Below are 12,292 nucleotides of genomic sequence, written 5' to 3'. Positions count from 1 at the left end.
TAAAATTCACTTAACAGGTGTCTCACTTAACAACATAAATTTTGGGCTTCATTGTCGTAAGTTAAGGACTACCTGTTATTTGTTTTTTGGGGGAGGGGGTTCATCTTAGTACTGAAGAGGGGTTCAGTGAGTCTCTGCTGAACTTCCCTGAACTCGTTTTTAATCGGCAACGGCTGCAGGAGGTCTATGAAAATTCACTGCAGCCAACTCGCTGCAGTGTATCTTTAGAGTTACACTAAAAAGGTAAAGGTTCCCCTTGCACATAGGTGCTAGTCGTTCCCGACTCTAGGGGGCGGTGCTCATCTCCGTTTCAAAGCCGAAGAGCCAGCGCTGTCCGAAGACGTCTCCGTGGTCATGTGGCCGGCATGATTCAACACCAAAGGTGCACGGGACGCTGTTCCCTTCCCACCAAAGTTGGTCCCTATTTTCTACTTGCAATTTTTACCTGCTTTCGAACTGCTAAGTTGGCAGAAGCTGTGACAAGTAACGGGAGCTCACCCCGTTACGTGGCACTAGGGATTCGAACCGCTGAACTGCCGACCTTTCGATCGACAAGCTCAGCGTCTTAGCCGCCGTGCCACCGCGTCCCTTCTTAGTGTAAGAGTTACGCTAATATCAAATAAACGGTGGACTAGAATCATTAAAGGAAGGATGGAAAAGGAGGGACAGAATGAAATGCGAATGGCAAAAATTAAAACAATTTTTTAATCTCTTTTAAAGAATTATATTGAATTGATAAATTGTGCTGCAGCCATGGAGAGTTGGCCATAGCAAGTTGGCTGTAGCAAGAATCAGAATCAGCCTTGTCCCCAAAGATTGCCCATGGCTCTCCCTCTAACATCTAACAAGAGAGGCTCAAGTTATTCTCCAAAGCACCGGAGGGCAGGACAAGAAACAAGGGTGGGAAATTAATTAAGGAGAAACTTCCTAACGTTGAGGACAATTAACCAGTGGAACAGCTTGCCACCAGGAGTTGTGGGTGCTTCATCACTGGAGGTTTTGAAGAAGAGACTAGACAGCCACTTGTCTGAAATGGTATAGGTCCATGATGACGAAACTATGCATTTTCATTTCATTTGCATTTTATTTGATTTATATACCGCCCTACTCCCGAAGGACTCAGGGCGGTGAACAGGCACAAGATAAAACACATAGAATACAAAAATTTAAGAGCAGAAGTAAAATCGAGGTGGAGAGGTGGCACGCACTGTTCTCTCTATGGGCACGCAAGCCGTTGCCCCAATTCAGCTCCCCCGCGCACACCTTCTGCCAGGCAGCTGGTATTTGGGTCTCTGTCTGGAATTTGGACAAAATTCAAAATGGCAGTAAAAGGTTTTAAGGGTTAAGGAAGGATTCAGCCAGACTTCTTAAGGAGCAGTGTCCTGTTCAGTTAGGGAGTCCTCGATTTACAACGATTCATTTAGCAATTGTTCAAAGTTACACAACAGCTCTGGAAAAAAAATGACTTACGACCAGTTTTTACACTTAACAACCGGTAGCGGAAATTTTGAGCAGTTTGGAGAACCGGCAAATACCGCCTCTGGCTGGCCCTAGAGTGGGGTGGGAATGGAGATCTTGCAATATCCTTCCCCCCAGGAGTGGGGTGGGAATGGAGATTTTGCAGTATCCTTCCCCTGCCACGCCCACCAAGCCACGCCTACAGAACCAGTAGTAAAAAAAAATTTGGATTTCACCACTAGGCAAAAGGGTCATAAAATGGAGCGAAACTCACTGAACAGCTGTCTCGCTTAAGCCACCGACAATTGGGGCTCAATTCTTGTCATAAGTGGAGGACTATCCCCCATATTGTTTAAACCAGGGGTCTCCAACCTTGGCTGGCTGGGGAATTCTGGGAGTTGAAGTCATCCAGGCTTGAAGTTGCCAAGGTTGGAGACCCCTGGTTTAAATTACTTCCAAAATTGGCAGGTCCATCACCCAAAAACCAATCTCAATAGGCATTGCAAGTGTCCTAACTTGACCCACCTTTATGGAACCAAGGCGACTCGGATAATGACCTCGGGACCTTCAAGTCCTCAAGTCTTCTGACTTATGATTGCTAAGAATCTGACAACAGCATCTGCTTTGGGCCATCTCAAGAGGAGAAGTCTAAGGAAAGGATTGTGTAAGCTCTAAACTAAGCATGAGATGTTCGAAAACAAAATTCTTCTCGCCCAAGAAACCCGAGAGCATTGGCCACGCTGTTTCCCCCGTGGTCAACCTCTCCACCCACATAGTTTGCCGGCCACGTTTTGGCCGTTAAGAAGAATTAGTGTGGTCCTTAGGTACCGAAAATAGCTCTAAAATCTTCTCTCGGTCAAAGGGATTATGATTGGCAGGCCTTTAATGTCAGGGTATCAATAGATCCTGCGTTTCGTTGTTTTGACAGCAATAGCACCTAGATTTATGCAGGTAGTCCTCGGATTACGAGGAGTGGGGCGGTGGCCTAGAGGTCTCACCTCACAATCAGGAGGCCGTGAGTTCGATCCTAGGTAGAGGCAGATATCTCTCTCTCTCTGGGCACACTGAGAATGTATCTGCTGAACAAAACTCCGCGTTGCCAACAGGAAAGGCATCCGGCCACTCAAACACTCTGCGAGCTCCATTCAGTTGCCCAGACTCCACCCCGCAAGGGATTATGGCGTCATTAAAAGACGATGATGAGTCCTCGGATTATGAAAGTTCAGTTAGTGACTGTTCAGTTACAAAGGGACTTAAGCCCGTTTTTCATAACGACGGCCTCTGAGGCCGTCCCCGTGATCCTGGGATCAAAATTCAGGCCCTTGGCAACTGGTTCATACTTAGGACCATTGCCGTGTCCCGTGATCTCCTTTTGTGACTTTCCAACAAACAAAGTGGCTACTCTAGTGAAGAGAAAGGACCAGGGGAGACATGATAGCTGTCTTCCAATATTTGAGGGGCTGCCACAGAAAGGAAGGGGTCAAGCTATTTTCCAAGGCACCTGAAGGCCAGATAAGGAATCATGGATGGAAGCTGATTCAACCTAGAAATAAGGAGAAATTTTCTGACAGTGAGAACAATCAACCCATGGAACAGAAGTTGTGGGAGCTTCATCACTGGAGGCTTTCAAGAAGAGACTGGACTGCCATCTGTCAGAAATGGTGTAGGGCAGTGATAGCTAACCTTTTTGCCGTCGCGTGCCAAAAGCGTGGGGGGGGTCGCGCACACCCATAATTCAATGTGCCTGGCACATATGTGCACAATCTCAGCGTGCGACCACCGCTTTTGGCACACGATGGTACGGTGGGCCCAGTAGGTCCGTTTTTTGCCCTCCCCAGCCTCTAGAGGCCTTCTTGGAGCCTGGGGAGGGTGAAAATAGCCTTCCCCACCCCCCAGAGGCCCTCTGGAGGCCAGAAACGGCCCATTTCCTGACTTCTGGTGGCACCAGAAGGCCCGAAAATCAGCTGGCCAGCGCACACATACACGCTGGAGCTGAGTTACGCTAACACTCACGTGCCCAGAGATATGGCTCCGCGTGGTACATGTGCCATAGGTTCGCCATCACGGGTGTAGGGTTTCCTGCTTGTGCAGGGGAGCGGGTTGGACTAGATGACCTACAAGGTCCCTTCCAACTCTGTTAATCTGTTAAAAGTCGGTAGGGAAGCCAGATTCATTTAAGAGGCGGGTTACAAACTTGTCGGCTGCAGGAATTCACCGAACAACGGTGGAAACGGGGCAAAACTCACTTAACGTCTCAGTTAAGGACAGAAATTCTGGGCTCGGTGGCAGTCGTACATCAAGGACTCCCTGTATACCACTCCCTAGTATTATACAGCGTCCTTGAGTGATTTACGAATGTCAGCCTATTGCTTCCAACCAATAAGCAAAACAATTATCGAGTGAGTTTTGCCCCGTTTTACGAACTTTTCTTGCCGCCGCTGTTAACGGAATCACTAGTTAACCGTAACGAAGTTGTTCGGTGAATTCCAGCTTCCCCCTTGACTTGGCTTATCCGAAGTTCGCAAAAGGAGATCACATGACCGCGGGAGCCTGAAACAGGCATAAGTACATGCCAGTTGCCAAGCAATCTGAATGTTGATCACATGAGCACAGTGGTAAGTGTGAAAAGGGGTCTAAGTAATCCCAAATATTTTCTCCCTTTTTTTCCTCCCCCCCCCCCCCCAAGGACCTGAAGAAATACGGCGCAACCACAGTTGTGAGAGTGTGTGAAGTGACTTACGACAAGACGCCCCTGGAAAAGGATGGCATTAAAGTGATGGTGAGTCTCTGGCTTTGAAATTTTCTTTTATTTTTATCATCTGAAGCCACCGAGAATATCAAGCATCCCAAATGGAAGAAATGTAAGTCCTCGACTTATAACAGTTCATTTAGTGACCATTGGGAGTTACAACGACACTGAAAGCTGTCGATCGTGTGACTGGCTTGTTTTACAACCCTTGTCCCTTATGGTCATAACCCAAGGGCTACTCTGTAGTTAAATGCTTTTGGGGTAGTCCCCAACTACCCCAATGTGTGATGGGCCATTGCAATGCCAAAGAGGGATGATGGGAATTGTAGTCCAACTTAGAAGAAAGGCACCCAACTGGGGGAAGTTGATTGAAGTTAGCCGCTCTAATTGTGTTGATGGTACATCGATCCACGCATGACCATTTCAATCAGAAGTGGTATTCAGCCGGTTCGGGCGAAGCGGTAGTGGCGACCTGCGAGTGAGCCTGGGCGCAGTCCTGTCCTATTTCACTGTGTTTTTGACGTCGCACACGTGTGGACGGAGTGAACAAGCAAATTGCTGTGTTGTTTGACATCGCACGGATGCGCAGATGGTGCACACGCACATTTCCGGTGCTGGGCGAACCGGTTGCTACAATATGTGAATCCCACTTCTAATTTCATTGACAGCCAGCCAATTCTTAGTTATGTGGGTCCACCTCCCATCAGAAGATCTCCCATCAGGCCCCTGTTGTGGTCCGCCAGCAGCCTGTGGAGCTGGCAGCGGAGTCGGACAGTGAGGAGGCTGGGGAGGAACATGGGCCAGACCTGGAGGCTGGGGAAGGCCCGGATGAGGGCTCTGCGTCGGAGGCAGAGATTGGCCAGGGCCATCTGGGAGTTATGCGCAGACTCCGGAGCCTCCAGAGTTGGACATCAGAGAGGCAGAGCAACAGGAGGAGCCTGTTCCTAGTGCGCACATGCGCAGAGCTGCCAGAAGGCAAGAACAGTTAAGACTAAAGGGACAACTTGGGAGTAAGGCCTGGAGATGATTGGCCCCTCCCATAAGGCTTAAAAGAGGAGCAAAGGCACGTGGGCCCTTTGCAGGAAAGCAACGTTGTTAATTCTGTTCCCAGTCGGCATCTCTGTTAGATTCTGGACTCCGTGTGGCTTTGCCAAGTACGTCTTTGGCAGCGTGTCAAGGGAGATAAAGGTTGATGATTATCCCGAAGGACTTTTTGCAACTAATTGGGACTCAGCTGTGAATGAACGTAATTCACAGCTGTTGCAATAAAAGAGGTTTTTGGGACTACTCGTGGGATTTAATGACTCAGGAAGCCGAGGTCACAACAGCCCCCAGTTTTGGCTTCAGTGAGTTGTGTTGCACGGTTTGTAAGGCAAAGGAGGACTTGGGCAGCCTCTCGGCGGTTGCTTCCTGCCCGCAACCGAGTGCCAATCCTGAGTTGCAGGTGAAGGATGGGATCAAAGAACGCCTCAGATGCAGGTGCTTTAATCTTAACCTTCTGGGCTTTCCGTTTAAAACACCAGGGGAGGAAGGGGGGATTGTGAAAAGAAATGTACATTTTGATTGAAAAAGCACAAGCCGCTTCATGTATCCTGCATCATCCTCATCCCAGCTGTCGGTCTGGAATGGCACCAGTTCTTCATTTCTAACGCAACTTTTTTCGTTTCCAAAATTCCTCCCCCCCCCCTCCCAGAACTCTCTTCTTGGGTCCAGAGATTGCTAGAAAGCCGAGAGTGGGATTTTAAGAGCTTCCCTTGGTCTCTGACATCTCATAGGGCTCTAAGGCAGGGGTCTCCAACCTTGGCAACTTTAAGACTTGTGGACTTCAACACCCAGAAAAGCTGGCTGAGGAATTTTGGGCATTGAAGTCCACAAGTCTTAGGGTTGCCAAGGTTGGAGACCCCTGCTCTAAGGCCACCAGGGTTTAGTGTAATATCACAGCAATGTCCCACCTGAATCAAGATCAGGAGTGTTAAGGAATATGTGCAGAGTAACCCCTGAGTAGCAAGGGTGTGCACATGAGAAAACAGCTGAGAGTGATTTTGAATACAGACACACTAGTTGTGATATTCTTTTACATTTAGGAAAAAGCAAAGCAAAGTCCAAAAAACAATCCAGATCATACACAGATAAAGATAGTTAATTTGTCAATCCAGGGATATTCCAAGAATAAAGTCTTCTTACCATTTGTTGTAGTCATATGCAATAAAAACAGTTCTTTTTAGAGTTGCATACAGGAACAAGTACAGTAAAACAATCAGTAAAACAGTAGAAAACAACAAGTAGCAATGATCAAGCAGTGATCATGCAGAGAGAACAGGCAGAGAGGAGCAGAGGTAGCAATAATAATGTAATAAGAACAATAAGCCATGATTCAAGCTTCCTCTTAAGTATGTTGGCTACAGAGCTAGCCAATCAGAATACAGTATGATGCAATACAGCATTACAGTCTTAAAGCTATAACTTACATTTTGACTTGCAAACACGCATTGATGGTTTATATATATATTGCCAACCCAACCAGTTAGGCAATAGCTATTTCCTAACAAGGAGAAACACTGCTGGGGGGTGGGGGTGTCCCATAAGTCTTCTCCATCCTCCCTCCACCATCTTTAATTGCCTGGGTCAGTGCCTGTACAGGTACAGTCAAGCCCAAAATTTCCGTCGCTAAGCAAGAGATTAGTTAAGGGACTTCTGCCTCATTTTATGACCTTTTTTTTTTGCCATGGTCGGTAAGCGAATCCTTGCATTTCATAAGTTAGTCACACGGTTGTTAAGTGAATCTGGCTTCCCCATTGACTTGGCTTGGTCGCAAAAAGGATCATGTGGCCCCAGGGTGCTGAAACTGTCATAAATACGAGTCAGTTGCCAAGCGTCTGAATTTTGATCACCTGACCGCAGGTGATTGCTACAACGGTCGTAAGTGTGATAAACGGTCATAAGTCACTTTTTCCAGTACCATTGTAACTTCAAACGGTCACTAAACGAATGGTTGTGTACTATAACCTTGAGGACTACCTGTACTCCCATTTTGAGGACTTATTTAACGAACACTTCAAATATTCCCTTAATCCTCTTGCTGTTAGTTGAAAACGTCCCCTTTGGTCTCCGGTCTTCTTCTCCAGGATTGGCCCTTTGATGATGGAGCTCCACCACCCAACAAAATTGTGGACGACTGGCTCAACCTTCTGAAGACCAAATTCTGCGAAGACCCCGGGTGCTGCGTCGCTGTCCATTGTGTAGCTGGCTTGGGACGGTAAGTGCCATCCTGACGGGCGCAGATACAGTAAAAAAACAATTGTGTCTTTTGTCGTCGATGTTTCCCTTTGCACAAAACTACGCAGTTATCCATGGCCAAGAGAAGTACTACCTTCCCTGATTTAAGATGTATGTGATAGAGAAACATTTGTTGATTGGCACTTGGTCTAGGATGCAACTTGGCAACTTTTAAGATGACTTCAACTCCCAGAATTCCTCAGCCTTGGTGGGATAATTCTGGGAGTTGAAGTCTGTCAGTGTATAAGAGTTCGTGAATTGCAATAGACATGGCAACAGGTCAGCCAATGGGGACTGTTTGGTGACTCAGACAGTTTGGAGCCTGGGCGTGGCTTAGCTTGACTGTTAACGTATAAAAGAGCTTTGTTTGTCCTTGCATTATTGCTTCTGTGATTCTATAGATTCTGTGCTCCTGGATTCTGAGTTCTGGTTCTGGCTTCTGCTGCATGGGTATTGTATACATGCATCATGCTTTATATTACTGTATAATAAAGAAGGTTCTTTTATACATGAATCCTGCTGAATTCTTTACTTGTGTGCTGGTTGGATTGCGGCAAACTCTAACAAAGTCTCCCCCCCCCCACCGCCCCATCTTAAAATTGCCAAGTTTGAAAAACACAAGTCTAGAGGTTCAGTTTTGTGTACATCAAGAACGTAACATGGAATTTTTCAACCAAGAATTTTTTTTTTTCTCCCTTCAACCTGGGTGTCCTGAATTATTATTTTTTTCCTGTCTAGGGCTCCAGTTCTGGTCGCGCTGGCCCTGATTGAGAGTGGGATGAAATACGAAGATGCCATCCAGTTCATTAGACAGTAAGTGCTCCTCTAGAAACCTCTGGGCCACCTGTTCTGGCGAAGATGAACGACCCCAGATCAGTGGGCAACTACTTGGCACATCCCAAAGGAACAGATAGTTGATAGGAACCTGTCCTCCTGGGGTGTACCACTTCGATACAGCCCAGAGAGGGAAAGGGAGAAGGGGAGGGAGAGCAAGAGAAGGGGAGAGAGAGAGGGAAAGGGAGAAGGGGAGGGAGAGAGAGAGGAAGAGGGAGAAGGGGAGCGAGACAAAGGGAGAAGGAGAGGGAGCAGGGGAGAAGGAGGTGAAGAGGGAGAAGGAGAGCGAGAGCTAGAGAAGGGGAGACAGATAGGGAAGAGGGAGAAGGAGAGTGAGAGAAGGGGAGAGAGGGAGAGGAAGAAGGGGAGAGAGAGAGGGAGAGAGAAGGTGAAGGAGGAGAAGGAAGTGCTTAAAATCCCCCCTCCCCAATCCATAACAAAATTGTAATCCATGCATTAACTTAAGCGTCAGAAACTGCTTAGAATCTAATTCTCCATGTAGAGTTGCATCTCACCTGGTAGTGGGATAAGCATTCATTCCTGTGTGCAGTCCAAATTCTGTTTGGCCCAAAGTCACCCAGCCAACTTTCATGCCTAAAACGGGACTAGAACTCACTGTCTCCTGGTGAGTAGCTCAAAGTCACCCAGCCAGCTTTCATGCCTAAGGCGGGACTAGAACTCCCCGTCTCCTGGTAATTGGCTCAGTCACCCAGCCAGCTTTCATGCCTAAGGCGGGACTAGAACTCCCCGTCTCCTCGTGATTGGCTCAGTCACCCAGCCAGCTTTCATGCCTAAGGCGGGACTAGAACTCCCCGTCTCCTGGTGATTGGCTCAGTCACCCAGCCAGCTTTCATGCCTAAGGCGGGACTAGAACTCCCCGTCTCCTGGTGATTGGCTCGGTCACCCAGCCAGCTTTCATGCCTAAGGCGGGACTAGAACTCCCCGTCTCCTGGTGATTGGCTCGGTCACCCAGCCAGCTTTCATGCCTAAGGCGGGACTAGAACTCCCCGTCTCCTGGTGATTGGCTCGGTCACCCAGCCAGCTTTCATGCCTAAGGCGGGGCTAGAACTCCCCGTCTCCTGGTGATTGGCTCGGTCACCCAGCCAGCTTTCATGCCTAAGGCGGGGCTAGAACTCCCCGTCTCCTGGTGATTGGCTCGGTCACCCAGCCAGCTTTCATGCCTAAGGCGGGACTAGAACTCCCTGTCTCCTGGTGATTGGCTCAGTCACCCAGCCAGCTTTCATGCCTAAGGCGGGACTAGAACTCCCTGTCTCCTGGTTTCTAGCCTTAACCACTAGACCAGAGTGTCTCTTCCCTACATGGCAAGGTGCTCTTCTCTTTCAGACATGTTGAAGAGCGCACAGCATGCTTTTTCCTCCTCCTCCTCTTCTTCTTCTTCGCAGGAAACGCCGAGGAGCTATCAACAGCAAGCAATTGACCTACCTGGAGAAATATCGGCCCAAGCAGCGCCTGCGTTTCAAGGATCCCCAGAACCACAAGAACAAATGCTGCATCATGTAACTTCCGGGGTGTCTCCTTGCCGGAACCCCCCACCCGAAGGGGAAGACGAAACCCTGCCACACTCAAAACGCACACAGGGCTTGTACTTCTGAAGTTTGCAGAGGACATTTTTTTTGTCACGACTTTTCCCACCTCTCCTTCCCCCCCCCTTTTTTTTTTTTTTTGAGTTGTTCCCCAAAACAAGGAGAACGCTGGTTTGCCCCCACTCCCCCACCCCCCCTTTGTTTGGTTTCAAAGGCTTGAAATAACGGTGGTTTTTTTCCCCCTCCCTCCGTCCCCCTCCCTCTCTCCTTTCCTTTCCCAAACATTTTGTCTTGTCAAAAAGCTCTTTGTAACGACATCGACTTTCAATGCAATAACTCCGGAGCGTCTTCTTTCTCCGGAGAACTTGATGGATGGTTTAAGGAATGAACTAGCTAAAGTAGGAGGCCGTAGGATTGGCAGGCGTGTAGTTAAAATAAGATAAACCTAGATACACCGTGGAGCTGAGTTAGTTGGGGGTACAAGGGGCTATTGTGGTAGGCTATTGTGGTTGGTTGGTTTGGCTTTCATGTTTGAACAGGTAGCTGGGTCATCCTTTCTTGCAAGGGTTGTGGGCCAACCCGTTGAACAGGAGGTAGGACATCACCTGGTCTGTAGAGATGAATCCACTCATCCTGATGCCTCCTTCACGTGTCACGATCCCCCTCACTGCCAGCGATATGCTGTTTTTCTTTTTTATATCCTAGCCCATGAAGTCATCAAATTTCCCCATCGGTCAGATAGGCGTTGCTAATTTCGGATGTCTTGGAGAGAAGAAAGTTGGTCGAGGTTGGAAGTTGGGAGACAGGAAAGGTGAAGAGAGAACCGAAGGGATTTTTTTTAGGAAGGTGGCGGAAAGGAGGTTTGGGAATTGCAAAACGGGAATGGGAGGAGGTGGGAGTTATTGATCGTACGGAGTGGCGCTTGATTTGGGTGGGGTCTCGGTATCGCTGGCCGCAATTAAGTTCAGACATTTTGAGGAGGAAGGTAAGAAAATCCCTTTTCCGGAGGGTTTTTTTTTTTTTTTGGTCTTGTGGAAGTGACTGGCTGAGAATCATTTTTCGTAAGCATTCAGTATTGACTTTGTGGAATTAATGTTTTTAAATAAAGCCTTTTCACATCCCCAGTGATTTTATGGACCTAGAGGAGAAGGCATCAAACTTGGCAGCTTTAAGACTTGTGGACAGCTGGCTGGAGAATTCTGGGAGTTGAAGTCCACAAGTCTTAAAGCTGCCAAGTTTGAAGACCTCTGGCCTAGAGCAAGGATGGAGATGGCCCTTCTATGACTTGTGGACTTCCAACTCCCAGAATTCCTGAGCCAGGCTCAGGAATTCTGGGAGTTGAAGTCCACAAGTCATAAAAGAGCCATGGTTCCCCATCCCTGACCTTGAGCAAGGGTGGGCGACTATGATCCCTTCACGACCTGTAGACTTCAACTCCCAGAATCCCTGAGCCACCATGGCTAGCTGTGGAATTCTGGGAGTTGAAGTCCACAGATGGGAAAGGGGGCCATGGTTGCCCACAGGGAACTCTTTTTGAGTTTTACAGTTTTCTCCAATGTGTGTGCAGCAAACATTTATTTGTACATACTTCCTCACCTGACACTCCTTGTCAGGAGACGTGTGTCCTCACAAATCACCAGAACTATAATATCCATTTCAGTCCTAGTGACTCAGGAGACCGATTACAGCCTCTGATGTGTAGTTCTTTGATTTGAGCCTTATCCTCTTACTATATATATATATATATATATATATATATTCAACTGCCAGTTGTTGTGTTTTATCCATGGAAACACAGGTGCCTGCATAGATCTGGGGGCATCTCCTGTCCCCCCCAAAACTGCCCGAGACTTGTTTCTGTTAATCCAGAAAAATCTCCCTGAGTCAATCCAGCCTGTCAACTCCACTTGAACTCATGAAGGAGTTGAGATTTTTTTTATCTGTCCTCCTGTTTCTATATTTATAATTTTGTTTTTTGAAATCGCTGACTGGTTTTTTTTAATGCGGATGGATGAGGGCTGGGATTTGAAAGGCAAGAGATGAAATGAAAAATAAGAAAAGTTTCACCAAGACCCCTGAAATAAATCCCATCCAGTAAAAGCTCAAAGTGGACAAGGAAGTTGGGTGTCCTTCTCCCTTTCTTAGAGACCTTGGGTTTTATCTTCATCTTTTGGATATGTGGTTGGAAAAATATTGTGGAAGAAACTTCCTAAAGTCCTGTCTTGGGTAACTAATCTCCCCTCTCCTCCCTCTCTTAAGGCAGAGCCATTTTAAGTTCCTTTTATAACATAGTCTTCCTGCCCCGAGCTTAAATCCAATTTTGCCAGCCGGTGTGATGTTCTTCCACAGTCATCTCTGGGGGCCTCCTCTGTGGAGAGAGAAAAGGAATCATGAGGTTGAAAATGGAGAACCTTAAATTGATAAAATAAGG

General features: G+C 47.5%; 1 protein-coding gene across 4 annotated transcripts in view; it reads left to right on the top strand.

Moving 5' to 3' along the window:
• The window catches only part of PTP4A3 (protein tyrosine phosphatase 4A3), a 93,265-nt gene extending 82,280 nt beyond the window's left edge, over positions 1-10,985 (top strand). For 2 of the 4 annotated variants that reach the window (XM_060681801.2, XM_087890950.1), the window contains 4 exons: positions 4,145-4,237; positions 7,333-7,463; positions 8,222-8,296; positions 9,721-10,985. In XM_060681801.2, the coding sequence (XP_060537784.1) occupies positions 4,145-4,237; positions 7,333-7,463; positions 8,222-8,296; positions 9,721-9,838 (417 nt within the window). In that variant the 3' untranslated portion in view covers positions 9,839-10,985. The remainder of the gene's footprint in view (positions 1-4,144; positions 4,238-7,332; positions 7,464-8,221; positions 8,297-9,720) is intronic. The other 2 variants (XM_034419917.3, XM_034419918.3) reach the window with 1 other exon arrangement.
• The last annotated feature ends 1,307 nt before the right edge of the window (positions 10,986-12,292 follow it).

The sequence above is a fragment of the Pantherophis guttatus genome, chromosome 3 (assembly GCF_059756535.1).
Source record: "Pantherophis guttatus breed Tessera chromosome 3, ASM5975653v1, whole genome shotgun sequence".
Lineage (NCBI taxonomy): Eukaryota > Metazoa > Chordata > Lepidosauria > Squamata > Colubridae > Pantherophis > Pantherophis guttatus.
Note: the sequence above shows the minus strand (reverse complement) of the source record. Positions and strands in the feature narration are given on the sequence as shown.